General features: G+C 43.4%; 1 protein-coding gene across 9 annotated transcripts in view; it reads right to left on the bottom strand.

Moving 5' to 3' along the window:
- The window catches only part of LYPLAL1 (lysophospholipase like 1), a 166,941-nt gene that overhangs the window by 84,503 nt on the left and 66,635 nt on the right, over window positions 1-15,803 (bottom strand). Inside the window, exons 6-8 of one of the 9 annotated variants that reach the window (XR_014817307.1) lie at window positions 12,508-12,690; window positions 9,376-9,799; window positions 7,736-7,939 (exon numbers count right to left, since the gene is read on the bottom strand). The exons of 5 other annotated variants lie outside the window; for them this stretch is intronic. Coding sequence is in view for 2 of the 4 variants with exons in the window: in XM_021064301.2 (XP_020919960.1) it covers window positions 15,018-15,200 (183 nt within the window). In the remaining 2 variants the exon portion in view is untranslated. Of the gene's footprint in view, window positions 1-7,735; window positions 7,940-9,375; window positions 9,800-10,120; window positions 15,201-15,803 lie in introns of those variants that run through there. 3 more of the 9 variants (XR_014817308.1, XM_021064301.2, XM_021064304.2) reach the window with 3 other exon arrangements.

Genomic DNA, 15,803 nt, shown 5'->3' with positions numbered 1-15,803 from the left:
GTTATAAGGCTTGGCGAACTTCCAAAAGGAGTTTAGACAACTGTCTGAACATCTCTAAAGCCCACATATTTCGTATGACAGTAGTGAGTGATGAAAATAACATCCATTTTTACACCTAAAAAATTCTTGGTGACTTGCTTGGGAACGATCTGTCTCAATAGTTTCTATTCTATTCTGCCACCTCACCTCAGGGAAAGAAGTTAAGATGTTTGGTACTTTCGTAATCAGATTTTCAAATATTTTGAGCCTTCCTAAAGGTGCAAGCCTATCTGTAATTTCTTCTCTCTCATTTTTCTTTTATTTTATCCAACGTGATGTTAATAAATGTCTATGGACGTTTTTGAGTCTTTTCTTACATCTCTGATAAAATTCGACTTAGAAAATCTTCATTCTAAGTCGAATCTTATCAGAGATGTAAGAAGTCTAAATCTCACTGTGAAAAATCCCCTTGACTTCGGTTTTCTCTACACAGTTGAGAATTCTGTTTATGATAGGATGGCTAGGCTACGATTAAACATCCTATAAAGAAATTCGACTTGTCAAAACTGGCTTGTTAAATAAGCTTGGAACCATGAGGTGAATAACAAACTCGATCTGAACTTGGACAGCAAACTTCAGTTTTATGGGTCTTCCAATGACCTCATTGTTTTTATAAATGAGTACATCAGGTTTCCTCATCAATCAGGAAAGCCCTGCGCTGTGTGTCCGATGACTCAGAAAACACACAAATGTCTCCCAGGCTGAAAGATAAGCAGGCTCTGGAGTTCCTCCATCCAAGGCCCCTAGGAGACGGTCTTCAAAGCTGGGTCCTGACCGGGGGACCGTGTCTGCCTCTCAGTGCCTCTGGGCAGCAGATCCATTACCGCCCAGGGAGCCTCCTTCCTTTCCTTTCGGGAAGGTGCTGCGGGAACGGGCCTGGAGTCCTGTAGGAGCGCTGGTAACACCATGAAATCCTCTCCCCATCAGGGGTCCCCCACCACCCGCCGTCCTATCCCTCGTACGCTTGGTATATTGCTTAGATCCAAGGATGTCACCCCACCAGCATTGGCACAAGCCTCCATTCTCTTTCCTGGGCTGTCTCGAGAAAAGGCAGTCACGTGAGAGCACTCCTGAAACGGGATTCTTGGAAAGGCCCGACCGGCCAGATTCTCCTTTAGGACTGTACTTCCTATTTATGCCCTTGACCAAGACTTCTCAGTCTTGGAGTGCTTTTCCCATCACTTCTTACCCCCACCTTGGATCTTTGGCAATATCTGGAGATATTTTTGAGAATGCCCTTTGGACCACACTAGTGGCATCAGCGGGTAGAGGCCCTCGGGATACTGTTAAACCTCCTACAGGGCCCAGAAAGGCCCCCAGCATCACAGTGCAGAGGCTGGAAAGCCCAGCCTCGGGCTCAGAGGCAGGCAGACAAAAGGGTGTCAGGCTTTCCTTCCCAACCCATAAAACACTTATTAAGTGCTTTGTAGGTGACGAAGCTCGTGCTTACTATCAAGGGAGATAAAAAAAGGATGGGACTGAATTTAGAAAGTGAAACAAGAATGGTAGACAAGGGTCCCTGAGTTCAAACCCCAGCTCTGTCACTTAGGAGCTGTGTGAACTTGGGCCACTACCGTGTCCTCTTTGCTGGTCATTTTCTCGCCTGTAAAAATTCCACCACCACTAGTCCGTACAGGATAAGCTTGTTGTGATGACTACATGAATTATTAGATAGAGAAGAGCTTTGAACAGCCTGCCCCACTAAGCTCTGTTTCCCGTCTACCTTCCTACCACGTAGGATGGAGTCCCTTGGGTTAAAGAGGCCCATTCCCCTACAGACCGGGTGAGACCTGGCAGCAATGCAGTTTATGGAGAAGAGCCTAGGGTTAGATTAGCTTCTAGTTCTGACTTTCTTCGTAGCGTTGGCAAAAGAACTCACGCAGCCTAGGCCTCTGTCTCCTTATGGGCAAAACGGGGGCATTGGCACCTGCCAAATCATAAGGTCACCGGGAAGGTAAAAGGAGGTAATAAATATGCAAACAATTGGAAAACTTGTTACCGCCGATGTGAACTCTGGGTGCCTGCTATTTCATGGTATATAGGCTACATCTTTCTTCATCCCTGCATCTCTTCCAAAACTAAAACAAAACCAAACACAGAACAAAACAAAACACACATACATACACAAAACCACCACTGGGAGGGTAGGGGGAACAAAGCAAAACATTGTTTTCTTGAAAATAGGAGCACTGGAAGACTTTAACTTATTCAAAGTCCCTAAATTTGTTCCTGAATAGAGGCCAGAAAATGGAATTAATGGTCAAAAGGTTGCAAAAATATTGTTTAAAAACACAATGATAATTTTCTGGTTTTAAAACATGAAGTGAGATAAAATGTATGGATTATCGAAGCCCATTTACGAAACGCCTTTGGGTGTGCAGTGGTCGGAACATGAGTCCTTTATCGGGTGACCGTCGCCCACGGAGAAATCAGGTTGCATCAGGCAAGTGTATGAGGCTCTGTTTTCTCTTTTGTTTTCCAGTTTCTGAGCCTAAAACCTGCGTTTCCCCCAAATCTCTTGGTTCGGACTGAACTTGCTGATCCTAGCGTGACATCCTGCCTGGAACCCACTGTGCTCAGCTCCCTTCCCATTCGAGTCAACTGTGTGGATTGAGACCCGGGTTTAGGCAAGTGATTTCCAAACCCTCAGCCTCACGCTCTCTTTCTCTCCCCCTGCCTAAGCGACGCTGTTTCCCGTGATCTGTGATCAAGGGAACACTTCAGCTACACCCCATTTACAGCACCAAAATTTACGGACCAAAAATCAATGAACACTCTCAACTCCAGGTGAAAGGAGCTGTCAAAATGCATCACAATGGACACGCGTCCACCTCGTAAAGTGCTCAATGGAAATTCCAGAGGAAAGGAGCCTGACCCCTTGTAAAATTAATTGTTCCAATTGGGGATTACGGAGGATTAGGTGGGAGGAAGTCTTAGGCTACGCTCTGCTGTCGTCCCGGTGCTGCCAGGCTAGAAAGAGCCTCCATCCCCAAGGGCCAAGGCCCTTCTCAGATGCAAGGTTTATTTTCACCAAATCTTTTTTTTTTTTAATTGTTTATTATAGTCGATTTACAATGTTCTGTCAATTTCTGCTGTACAGCAAAGTGGTCCAGCCATATACATGTCTATCTGTATGTCTTCTTTTTCCGATATTCTCTGCCATCACATTCCATCACAAGGGATTGGATATAGTTCCCTGTGCTGTACAGCGGGACCTCATTGCTTGTCCACTCCCAATGCAAGAGTTTGCATCTACGATCCCTAAACTCCTGGTCCATCCCTCTTCCTCCACCTTCCCCTTGGCAACCACACGTCCGTTCTCCATATCCATGAGTTTTTTCCTTTTCTGTAGATAGGTTCATTTGTGCTAAATGTTAGATTCCACATAGAAGTGATATCATCATATGGTACTTGTCTTTCTCTTTCTGCTTACTTCACTTAACGCAAGAGTCTCTAGTTCACCAGATCTCTTATATGCACCACTGAAGCCCTCCAATTTGCCTGCTCATCAGAGCCCATTTGCCTTGGGAAGTGGACAAGAACAAATATGGTATTGATTTTGTAAGCCCATGGTGCCACTTGGTATCAGTGTGATAAAAGTCACTCATCACCAACCGTACCCTCACTCAGGACAAGAACTGGGGTGCAACCCCTCAGTTTCTTAACTGAGCTCCAGTAGGTCTTCAGAAGGCCTCTGCGTCCTGGACGTGTCCTCTGGGGCACTGGTCCCCCTATTCCTCCCTGTCTTTATTTCTTTTGCAACTTGATCCATCTAGTGTTATGTAAACAGGGGCAGGAGTGAAATTCCCATCCAAGACGCAGCATGATCGCCACTCAGAACAAAACCCACATCTCTATTTGTCATTTCCCTCACTGGCCTTGAACCTGTCTCATTACATGTGTGCAAACAGGGGCATTTCCACGTGGTCCCACCCCCTGGGGCAAGAAGCTATGCCACGTGATCTAAGTCCACAGTGACCTCTCAGAGTTTCCATGAAGGTACTGGATGGGTTTTCCGCTCAATTTATCCTCTGGCTGACTCAATTCTACCTCTCAGACAATGAATGCTTTTATTAAGAGAATGTTCTTGGCTTTTAAATCTTTTTTTTTTTTTTTTTTGGAGTCCACAGCAAATGTAAAAATTGATTTCCTTCACTGCTTTTTTTTAATTCCAAATAATGCTCTGTGTACTGCTGCTGCCCCAAGGAGCAGGAAGGACATAATTTACCAGATGTGAGGCTATTAGGCCTTCATTTCCTGAAGCAATGAATTAGCAACTCTTTTTCCCTGTCACAGAAAATTGTCACCAAAATTGTCCAAGACACAAAGGCTAGTCCAATTAATGTTTTGTTTCTTCAGGAGGGCCCAGCTGAAAGATGAATTGACGGAATGAGGGCAAACTGGGTAAGAAAATACTCAGCTCCAAAGGGGGGGGGATGCAATAAACATTATTTTAAGTATTCCATATCATAAATGTTTCAAAAATTACGTAAAGATTATTCTTTTCTACTAGTCAAGATGAAAGATCACAGGGGATATCTTTAATTTTGCTTGCTCCAATTCTCTGATGGAAAACCCCTAATTTCTCTTTTTAAAAAGTAGCAGAAAATAGCAGCAGAAAAGCTAAAGTTCAAGGATGCAACATTTTGTTTCAGTTGGATTAGAGTCTTGGAGGCAAAGAGTAAAGCTAGTTTCTAGAATCCTGAACCTTAAGATGAGTTTTGTCTTTTTCAGATTGTTTTACATTTATTTTCAATGTTCTCTTTACGTATTATATTTCATTTTATATTAATATTTTAAATATTTGTGATGGTTAATAACTTGAGAAGCAGCTTACTTTTTTTAATTTGCCCTTGGCTTACCTTAGGAGATAGGATATTCTTGACCTATTTTATGGAAATATCCATAAGATCTATGATAGATTCATAATTTGCTTTTAGAAGAAAATGTTCTCTGAAAGGCACTTGGCTGCTTTCATTTACTAATGGAAAAATCTACTGAACATCTGTTGAGAAAACTAGAGATGAGTTAATACATCTCTCTTGTCCATGTTTCTGAATATATAGAAAATCACAGATGCTCTTCCCTTGTTTGTGCATCTGGTTAATAATCAGGTCTAATCCACATGGGATTCACACTGGACACACATTGAGTCCTTTTGCCCTTGAGGAACTCGGGACACAATGGGGAGATTGGAAGGATGTCCCTGAAACTTGGGGAGAATGATTACCAGGCAGCCTGCCAGGACAGCCGAGCCATTGTAGAGGAGCCGACGCTGGAGTCAAGGGCTTTGAAATAGAGGAAAGCTTGCTGTGGGCAAGGGCAGTCAGGAAAGCCCGGCCTTCCTTTTGCTGAGAAATTCTCCAAAAATGATGGTGAGGAGAGTGGGTAGAGGCAGAGAAGGCCACTGGGGTCCAAACAGAGAACCTATGTTGAAAACCCTGTTTGTTTTCTCGGTTTGTTTGTTCGTTTTTGTCTTTTTAGGGCCACACCCAGGGCATGCGGAAGTTCCCAGGCTAGGGGGTGGAATTGGAGCTACAGCTGCTGGCCTGTGCCACAGCCACAGCAATGCAGGATCCGAATTGTGTCTGCCACCTATACCACAGCTCACGGCAACGACAGATCCTTAACCCACTGAGCGAGGCCAGGGATGGAACCCATGTCCTCATGAAGACTAGTCAGGTTCATTACCATGCAGCCACGACGGGAACTCCCTGAAAACCATTTTTGAACATCCTAGAATTTTCCCTTAGATTTATGTGAAGAGTTTCATGCGACTGAAGGGGCGACAGAAGTGATTGAGGAAAAATAACTTATTGATGAGATAATACCTAAGAAAGAAAAGTATATTAAAAGTCATAATGACTATTAAAAGCCTGATATAAGAGGAGGACCCGTGTGGACTTTTTGCATCCTTATGGAGCATCTCACATGATAATGTCAGGAATCCATGGCTTTGCCTCTGCTCTGGGAGACCGCGTACCCTTGAAAGGTGACACAGGAAACAGAACCTACCTCCTGAGACGTGCCAATCAATTTCACTTAGGTCCTAAAACATAGAAATCCATGTCTGTCACCCTTCAACCTTTCCTCAGCTAAATGGTGAGAACCATTATTTCGAAACTATTTTATAAATCTTGGGTCTCTTCATGTACCCCACTCTCACCCCGGGATGGATAAGCCGGGCTGCTGGTCCCCTAGGAAGCCCGTATGTTTGCCTTCTTATGCGTTTGTGGGCGTGCTGTTTTCAGCACTTAAAATCATTGACTCCACCATCCCACTTCTTTGCCTTTTCAGTCAAAATCCTTCCATTTTCTACTTCCCTTTTCTAGATCTGGCTCAAATCCCAAACCCAAGTTCCTCCCCGTCTCAGTCAGTCAGCAGTCCTTATAAAACATCCAAAAAGCACAGAAAGCGGGGTGGCGGGGATGGGGAACGCACTGCTCTCGTTCGCAGAGAAACTGTTCTGTTTGAGAAGAAAGAACATACGAGGGAAGAATACTTTGGAACTCATGGTCTCTGGCACATCATGAGCCCCAAGTAAGAGCCTAAGTACTGAAGGAATTAGGTTTGTTAGTTTAGAATTGAAAACGCCCCACCTCTGAAGTCATTAGTCACTTAATTCTATCATACCAGTAAACTGAGTCTTCCTAAGCTGCCGTCATCAGGTGCCTAAGAAAAACACATATAAATCAAAGTCAACACACTTTTATTTATTTATTCAGAGTTTAGGGGGAAAATGATATCAGAACGTGGGTCCTGATTATGAATGAAGTATATTGAAAAAGTCTTACATCAAAAAGTGTGTGTTGGCAGTTTCACATGACATCATATGATAGATACAAGAAGGATTTTATGTTGATACAAACTACTATTTTATTGCAGTTGTATCAAATAAGCTAAGCCTCCTCTTACGGACTTCAGCAAATGTTTACCTTTGCTAGGCAATTACTTAACTTCCCAATTATCCAGAAAATGAGCTCATGTGGAGAGCAAAATATACTAAATAATCCAAACACACAGTATTAAAAATCAGAGAACGCTGCTCTTTGTTTGTTTGCTTGTTAATATTGCATAAGGAGGTACAGACTTGTCCTTGGGCATTTCGTTCATTACAAAGCTTCTCTTTTTCTTTGAAACCAGCTGTACACTCTGCCCTTGTGATCCTGCCACCCATTTCGACGCAAGTTTTCAACGGCCAGGGTCTTTAAACCCTAGGAATACGAGGGAAAGTGCAGCTTATCCTCTTCTCACCTGCTTGGACCAAACGGAATTGACTTGTACCCATCATTGTCCTTTGTGGGAGAATGGATGCGTGTCCTGAGCCGGGCCTCCTGCCTGGGATTCTATTACAGCTCTTGGCAGAATTTTCGCTCCTTAGAACATCGCTAAAGCAATCAGTACGGTTGTTCTTGATCGGATTACTTGAACAAGGTCACGTTAGATGTAGCCTCTCTCACGAATCCCTTCTTCCAATGTATCTGAGGATGTAAGCAGAACCTATACCCAAAGACAGGCATCAAAGCATTGGAGTGAGAGGCAGGGCTCCAGTCTTCCCTCATGTTTAGGAATCAGGGTAAATGTTTTCATGGAGTGAGATCCATTCCGGCTTCCTCGACCAATAATGCATCTGCTAGGCACCTAAGCTCCTGACAATAGATTTGCATCCTCTTGATGCTTTGAACATGTTCTCTTCTTCTTCAACATTTTTTCTTTTTCTTTTCTTTTTTTTCTAGTTAGTTAGTTAGTTTTAGGGCCACACCTGCGGCATATGGATATTCCGGCTAGGGGTTGAATTGGAGCTGCAGCTGCCAGCCTACACCCCAGCCACAGCAACACCAAATCCAAGCCACATCTGTGACCTACCCTGCAGCTGCGGCCACGACAGATCCTTAACCCACTGAGCGAGGCCAGGATAGAACCCGCATCCTCACAGACACCATATCGAGTTCTTACCCCACCGAGTCTCAGGGGGAACTCTTCATCTTCAGCATTTCAAGCGTGCTGTATATACATGGGGATCTCTTTGTGTGTACCCTATTTGAGATTCATCGAGCTTCTTAGATCTATTAATAAATACTTTTACATGACGGTTGGGACATTTTCGGCCCTTATTTCTTCAAGTCTTTGTTCTGTTTCTTTCTCCTCCCACTGGGACTCCTCGTTACACGAGGCTTGCGATGCTTGGTGGCCACAGATCTCTGAAACATTGTTCAATTTATTAAACCTTTTTTCTCTCTGTTCTGCAGACTGGATAATCTCTATGGTTTTGTCTTCAAGTTCACTGATGGATTATTTTTTCATTCATCTCAAATCTGCTGCAGAGCACACCTCTTGATGGTTTCATTTTGGCAACTGCGTTTTCCCTTGTAGAGTTTTCATCTGGTACTTTTAATGGCTCTGACTCCTTTATCAACACTCCCTGTCAGCATGTTCTCTATTGGTTCTTTAATATGCTCTTTGAATAGCTTAGAGCTACTCTGACGATGTCTTGGGTCTAAATCTAACTCATAGGACTTCTCAGAGTCCATTTTCACTGACTGCCTTTTTTCCACTCTGAGTATAGCTTACCCTTTTCTGCGCGTTTGCATGTCTCACAATTTTTTCATTGAGTGTCAGACACTTTAGATAATATAACAGCTCCGGTTCTCATGTTCTTTCTCCTGAGGGCGTTTTTATCCTCAGTGGTTTCTTTTTGAACTTCCTTTTAAATTAAATTGTATTTCATGAACTCACTTAGGCTTCATCAGCAGCAACTATCAACCCTGTGGTGTGTGTGGCTACTGTCGCTGCAGAGATTTTTTTTAATGTTTAATTCCACCTGCCAGAGCAGTTTCCTAGACGTAACCCTTGTGTCTGCAGAGCTTCGTGGTCAGTCAGTGACGGGTCACAAAGTGGTGCGCAGACACCGCGAGTCTGTGTAAGGCTTCTACTCTCTGCTGGTGGATCTGGGTTAGGCTGGTGGGGTTCATTCCAAATCTGGGCAGGTTTTTCAAGTCTGCCCCAGATTCCTTTCTGCGGGGCTCTCAGGTCTCCTTTAGATGCACGGCTGCCAGCCACGGATGTGTGGACGGCTCACCAAAGCCCTCTGTGGCCATCTCACCTCCAGGCTCCCCTTGTCCCGTCCTCCGATCGTCCGCTCACATCCCCACAGGGGCTTCCGCCTCAGGTCAGGAGACGGCAGGCTTTGCTCATTCGCAGAGGGTGTGGATGCTCCTCCGTCCCCTCGAGAGAAAGGCAGCCTCCGAAGTTCCCATTGTGGCTCAGCGGGAACGAACCATGAGGACGCAGGTTGGACCCCTGGCCTCACTCAGTGGGTTAAGGATCCCACGTTGCCATGAGCTGTGTAGGTTGCAGGTGCAACTCCACCTGGGTCCCGAGCCTAGGAACCTCCGTATGCTGCACGTGTGGCCCTAAAAAGCCTAAATAAATACATACATAAATAGGCAGCCTCCTCCAAGAGCAAAGCTGCTGGTTTTCACAGACTGCTTCGGTAGATTTCCAAATCACTAGAATGACTGTTTTTGTCAAACTGGTTCAGCTTTAGAGTGGTTTGGGAAGAGGGGATTTGCTGGGCTCTTCATTCCTTTGCACTCGAAGGTCTGCCTCCCTCCTGACACTCAAACGTGCCCTTTTTAAGAGACTTTAAAGGTTTACCTTTGTTTCCCTGGGACGCTGGGCACCATTTCTTGGCAGGGAGCCACCCGTTACGATGCGGGGACAAATGGTCAAGTCAGGCCCGTGTGATCTTAATATGAGTCTAGCAGGGGAAGAAAGGGACGAGCGTTTCATTTTCATAAAATGTTAAAGACAAGACGTAGCCAGTTGATTCCCCGTTCCTAAATTACGTGCATGGCCTTTTCGTCGCCAATATTTTTCAAAGGTTTTTAATGCCCAGTCTCAGAAAGCCAAAGAGGAAAAAGATGATCAGAGTCCTAGTTAAGAATATTGAAAATGCCTCAGGAAAGAGGCCTTCAGAAGAGAAACACTTTACCAAGCAGGAATCAGTGACTGTTAAATTCAACCCCGCTCATGCGGTGGGGATTAGCAAGGGTTAATGCTCAAGAGAAAACACCTCGTGTTTCCGCTGTTTTATTTTTTTTATTAGGGTACAGTTGATTTACAGTGTTGACTCAATTTCTGCTGTCCAGCATAGTGACCCAATCATACATAGATACATTCTTTTTCTCACATTATCTGCTGTCAGGCGCCATCCCAGGAGACTGGATAGAGTTCCCTGTGCTGTACAGTGAGACCTCACTGCTCATCCATTCTAAATGGAATAGTTTGCATCTACCAACCCCAACCCCCGCCCCCGTTTTTTGAAAAGTCGACAGCATCTTTATAACACATAACACGTCATTTGAAAGTGACTAATCCATGAACCAAGAGCAGCCCCAAGTCCATCAAGACAAGGGGAGCTTTTCGTTTTTTGTTTGTTTTTACTTATTGTGCCCCTGCCCAGCTTCCCTTGCAGAGTGAAGTGCATGCTTCAGTTTAATGCTGTTTCTCTTCCATCTGGTCTCTGCCAGTGACTTGAGGGGGGTCTAAATTTCATCTCTGTGTTCCATGTTCCATCAGCCACATCAAAGCCTGAGGTCTATACTCTATTGGGCTTAAACCCTCAACCAGGCATTATTAGACAAGACTCTAAGAATTTTTTTTTTTTTGAATCATATATACATCTGCCACTTCAGGAAGATAATAGCTTGGCACCATCATGACTTTCGGTTACATCTCCAGCTTTCTTTATTCTTGAAAATAAAATTGGCAAGAACACATTTACAAAACGATGGCTTTTCCATCAGAGAGATTTTCCGCCTCTTCACATATTTATAATTATGATTCATGATTATCATCAAGATGCCTTGTAAAAAGGAAAAATTCAGCTTAAATCAGCTTCAATCTCTGAGGAATAAAAAAAAAATTGAATGGGGGAGGTAGGATGTGTTCCAGTCATCTCTTAGGTTGACATATTTATGAAACAAAATAATTATGCCCTAAAGTTAGCCTAGAGTGATTGGCCTGGAGGTAAAGGCCTAAGAAAACTCTTTTAAAAGTGGCCACTAAAATGTCCTTGTGTGGAAGCATAGTTAAGATATTAATCAGAGTTTTGGTCCCTGCTCACTTTTCCCCTCTGAGTAAGAAAGCCGAGGGGACCAGCCTCCTGTGATGCTGGGCCTGACACTCTATTTCCACTACCTGCGAGTCTGCAAACGGAATCATCTGCAAAGAGTGAATCACCATGTTCAGATTTTTTTCTTGGCATGTCTTCATTCTGCGTTTCGCTGTTCCTCCAAAGCATTTTCCTCTTCGATGTTGACAAAATAGCTCATGCTATGTACATAAAAGCAGGTCGTTTGACTGAAGCTTTGCTTCTAATTCCCAAAGCCCCCAGCAGCATCTCCTCTGTCTCCCTCACCTTCACCCCCAAGAAAGAAAGAGAAGTTTCTCAGATTCTACTGCCTTTGCCTTCCAATTTCTGATCCTCTCTCTCCTCTGCCAATAATCTCCAGGCTCTCCATTAAGATAATGCTGAGCAGACAGCACCTTTCCTTCCCTGGAAAACTTTGGAAGAGACTTCTGGTCATAGATTGTCACAGACACAGAGTTGATGAAGTCACCTATTGACAGTCAGCCAAAGGGGATTTAATCACGATGGAAGTCATTAGGTTGGGAATACACAATGGCTTCGCAGGCAGCTTGGACCACATACGCTGCTACTGAGGCCCAGGGGCATAAAGTCAATAAACCCTCTGCACTTGGCCTAGCACTTCACGCAGGAGAGGCTGTGCATTTAATAAACCTTTAATTAACGAACAGTTGAATGAAGTGTTCAGGTGACTAAAAAAAATAATGTAGATTCCCAGGGAGCTATACTCAATGACTAGTGATTACCTATAAGGGAAAAAAGAGTCTGTAAAAAGAATATATATATCCATCGATACATACATCCGTGTATAACTGAATCACTTTGCTGTATAGCTGAAACTAACACAACAGTGTAAATCAACTATACTTCAATGAAAATAAATAAAAATTAAATTTGAAAAAAAGAATAATGAAGCTTCCTTTCATGCGAAATTCTGACGGTTTTCTTGGAATAAGGTAGAAAAACACCTGCCTCTTCAAAGGAGTCTGGACTAGAAATCTTTTAAAAAAATATTTTGGGGAGTTCCTGCTGTGGTGCAGTGGGTTAAGAATCCAACTACAGTGGCTCCGGTCACTGCCAAGTGTGGGTTTGATCCTTGGCTCTTGCAGTGGGTTAAAAGGATCCTGCGCTGCCAGAGCTGTGGCTTAGGTTGCAGCTGTAGCTTGGACTATGCCGCGAGCGCAGCTGTAAAAAAGAAATCTTTGCTTTTTACGTATCAGTTCATATAAATTTTTGCTCAAAAACTTAACAGTTCTTTCCCATTTCCTTTAGAGTCAAAGCACTTACAGCAGCCTGTAGGACACCACAGGACTGACCTGGTCCTTCGCTTCCTCGCCTTTCTGACTTCAGTTTCCTCCTTTTTCTCGCTCCCTTCCTCCACCCACCTCGGCCTCCTCGGAATCTCTCGGATGCCTCGGTGCGGTGCTCCCTGTTCAGTCTGCTTGGATCTTCTTCATGGAGATGCTCAGGGCTCCCGCCTCACCTCCTTTGAGTGTCGCCTGGACAGAGAAACGACCTTAACCACCCGCTATTTAATACCTACCCCCACGGACCCCCTTACACTTTGCTTTTTTTTTTTTTTTTTTTTTCCTAGCACTTACTATCTCCTACTGGAGCTCAAATTTTGCCTGCTTCTCATGTTTTTGTCATCCCCTGGGACCTGCCTCCACCCTCATACTAGAATATAAGCTCTAGGAGGGCCGGAATTTTTGCAAGTGTCGTGACTATAACAATGCTGGGGCATAATAGGTGCTTAGTCATATGTTTGTCAAATGAATTGCTATTTATTGAGTGAGCGTTTTGGGGCCAGTCACACTGTATCAGGAGTTGGAACTAGTCTGCTGTGTTTCAATTGTTCCTAGGTCTGGCTACATATAAAAAAATCACATGGAACCCTTGTTAAAATAGACTCCTGGCTCCCACTACAAAAAAAATTCTGTTTAAATAATTTAGAAAGGGATTCAGAAATATGTGTGGGTATCCCAGATGACTCTGAGGGAGCCCACGTTTCAGAGCCCCAGGTGGGGGAAAGAGCATGAATGTGGAGTCATATTCATGTAATGTCCATCTAGCTTCAAAATGTATTAACTATTAACTAATTATTTATGTCTAATTGATTTATTAACTGTCCCTTTATTGACTGATTTTTGTTAATTCGATCAACAAATCTATTAATTTATGTATTAATTTATTTCTTCTTTAAAATGTATTAACTGGCCAGGTGATCTCGGGCGAATGTCTTGTTGAAAATGATTCCCTTGGAGCCTGTTGTCTCGTCTGTTACATGGGAGCAAATATTTAGTGAATGAATGATTGGATGAATGGATGGATGAGAGGCCCCCAAAAGGATATCGTACAGCACAAGGTAAGGGGGTAGTACGACGCCTGGAACATGGGGCATTGAAAGGGTATTAAATTTCCTAGTTGCTTTTCACAAGTAAACAGAGGCACATCTTGTCCACATTTCTGCCGTCTTGCCTTGGCAAAGGCTGAGCTTACTGAGGCTTCATTAAGCTTGAACTGTTTAATCTCTGTACTTAACTAGATAAGGGTTGACTACGGCTGGCAGGTTAGTTGTTGTTATTGACCACGACCAGGTCTTCTCTGTTGTTAGCTCTTCATAGACCAGCCTACGTTTACGCGATGGGTGCATTCTGGTATCAGTAAGTAAGTGGTACGTTGTTGGGGTATTAATGAATGGCTGTGTTTGAAAGGATCCTGTGTTCTCTTGACTTAGATGGTGTCACTCCAGATGATTCCTCTCAGAGTTTAGAAAACACACAAAAAAGAACGCATGCCCTGGTTTAAGAAGACATGCCAAGGTCGATGAGTGCTCGTAGGTAATTTCACAAAAATTGGTTTTCCTGCAACTTTGAAGTTTCTTTTCAAAGAATAATTGGGGTAGTGTTTTCCAGGATTAAGTAATTCATCCATCAATTTACTTTGATCCTTCTCTGATACAGCCAAGAATATAGACCATTTTCACAGAATTGTTTATCGTATACACACTTTCAATTATATTCTAATACTTGCATATGCAATTTATTTAACAACTAGGAACTGCTTTGCAAAAAATTATATTTGCCATTTTACAATAGACTATTATATATCTATTGCACCATAACATTTACTGGTTTATGACTCATCTCTTTAAAAACTCTTTGATGTAGGAATAGGTATTGTGTTCTTCATTTCAAGGATTCTATGAGACCTGGACTCCAGACCTCTACATAAGAAGAATGTAATAAGACTTTATGGTTTGAGTGATTGGCTTGCTGTGTTTAATTCATGTAATCAGGAAAGGAATATTAGCTAGAAAATCATAGAAAGGGCTGTGTAAATCCCAGGGCCACACCCATGCAGAGCCAGCCTGCCAGGCATCCTTTTGCTTAATTTATTGCTATTGACACTCTTTTTTTCGCCACATCCAAGGCACATGGATATCCCTGGGCCAGGGACTGAATCTGAGCTGCAGCTGCAACCTACACCACAGCCAAGACAATGCCAGATCTTTAACCCACTGTGCCAGGCTGGGCATCGAACCCACACCACTGCAGAGACAATGCCAGATCCTTAAACTGCTGTGCCACAGCAGGAACTCCAACACTCTTTAAGAACAAAATGTGTAAAATTAACAAAGGTCAATCGAAACATCCAATATGAACTTTTAACACAAAGACAACTGGCTGCTTAAGAAAAATAGTGTTTAATGTGCTTGCCCAAGCCAACAATAAATTATATACATTTAAAAATGCTGTTGGCAAAGTAACAGGCGTCAGGCACTGAAATCCTAATTGGCACTTCTGTTTTGGCTCCGTGACCGGTTTTACATCAGGGACTTATTTGCCAGGTTTTTTTCCTCGGCGTTGTTGTAATCATTTGCTCTAGTAGGATCTAAATGGAATGGCATGCAGGCAATGCTTGTGGTTCCCTCCAGGCGCTCCTGCAGGCATTGTACAGCACCCAGGAAAACCGTGGATGGCCCTGAAGTGGTTCCCCCGGCGGCGACCTTTTAAAAAACAGAACAGGAGCAAACAACCTCGAAACGGCCAGGTTCGCCGAATCCCACCCACACCCCACAGGCTGCCTGCGTGTCACCCCAATCGAACATTCATATCCAATGTGACACTGGACCTGAAGGCAACAGGGCCAGCCTGGGTCAACCATCAGCTGAGGATAAATTCTACTTCAGAGAGTTGATGAAGTTACTTGGCGAAAGTTGGTCCATATACTTAACGTTTGCCTTTGCAATGCAGATCTACGTTCAATAAAAAGGACTAACTAATCAAAAGCTTTTTTTTTTTAAATGATTTTTGTTTCTTCCATTATAGGTGGTTTACAGTGTTCTGTCAATTTTCACAGATACACATACATATATACATTCTTTTTCTCACATTATCCCCCATCATGGTTCTAGCTGCTTATAAAAGACTTGGCAGGAAAAAATATATTTCCAACTGACCAGAAACTCTGTCAGATCGACTCTGGGGGAAAAAAAAACGTGGTGATGTACCTAGATCTTTCTCTTTCCACCCAACTGATGGTCTGAAAATCCAATTTCTCTTTCTGATATCATTGCCAATAATAAATGCTCTGCTGTTGACCCTTTTGG

This window comes from Sus scrofa, chromosome 10 (genome assembly GCF_054392235.1).
Source record: "Sus scrofa isolate SSC_HxYL_T2T_F1_AM1 chromosome 10, Sscrofa_HxYL_maternal_Yorkshire_Landrace_v2.0, whole genome shotgun sequence".
NCBI classification, from domain to species: Eukaryota; Metazoa; Chordata; class Mammalia; order Artiodactyla; family Suidae; genus Sus; species Sus scrofa.
The sequence above is the reverse complement of the archived record's forward strand: the minus strand, read 5'-3'. Positions and strand labels throughout refer to the sequence as shown.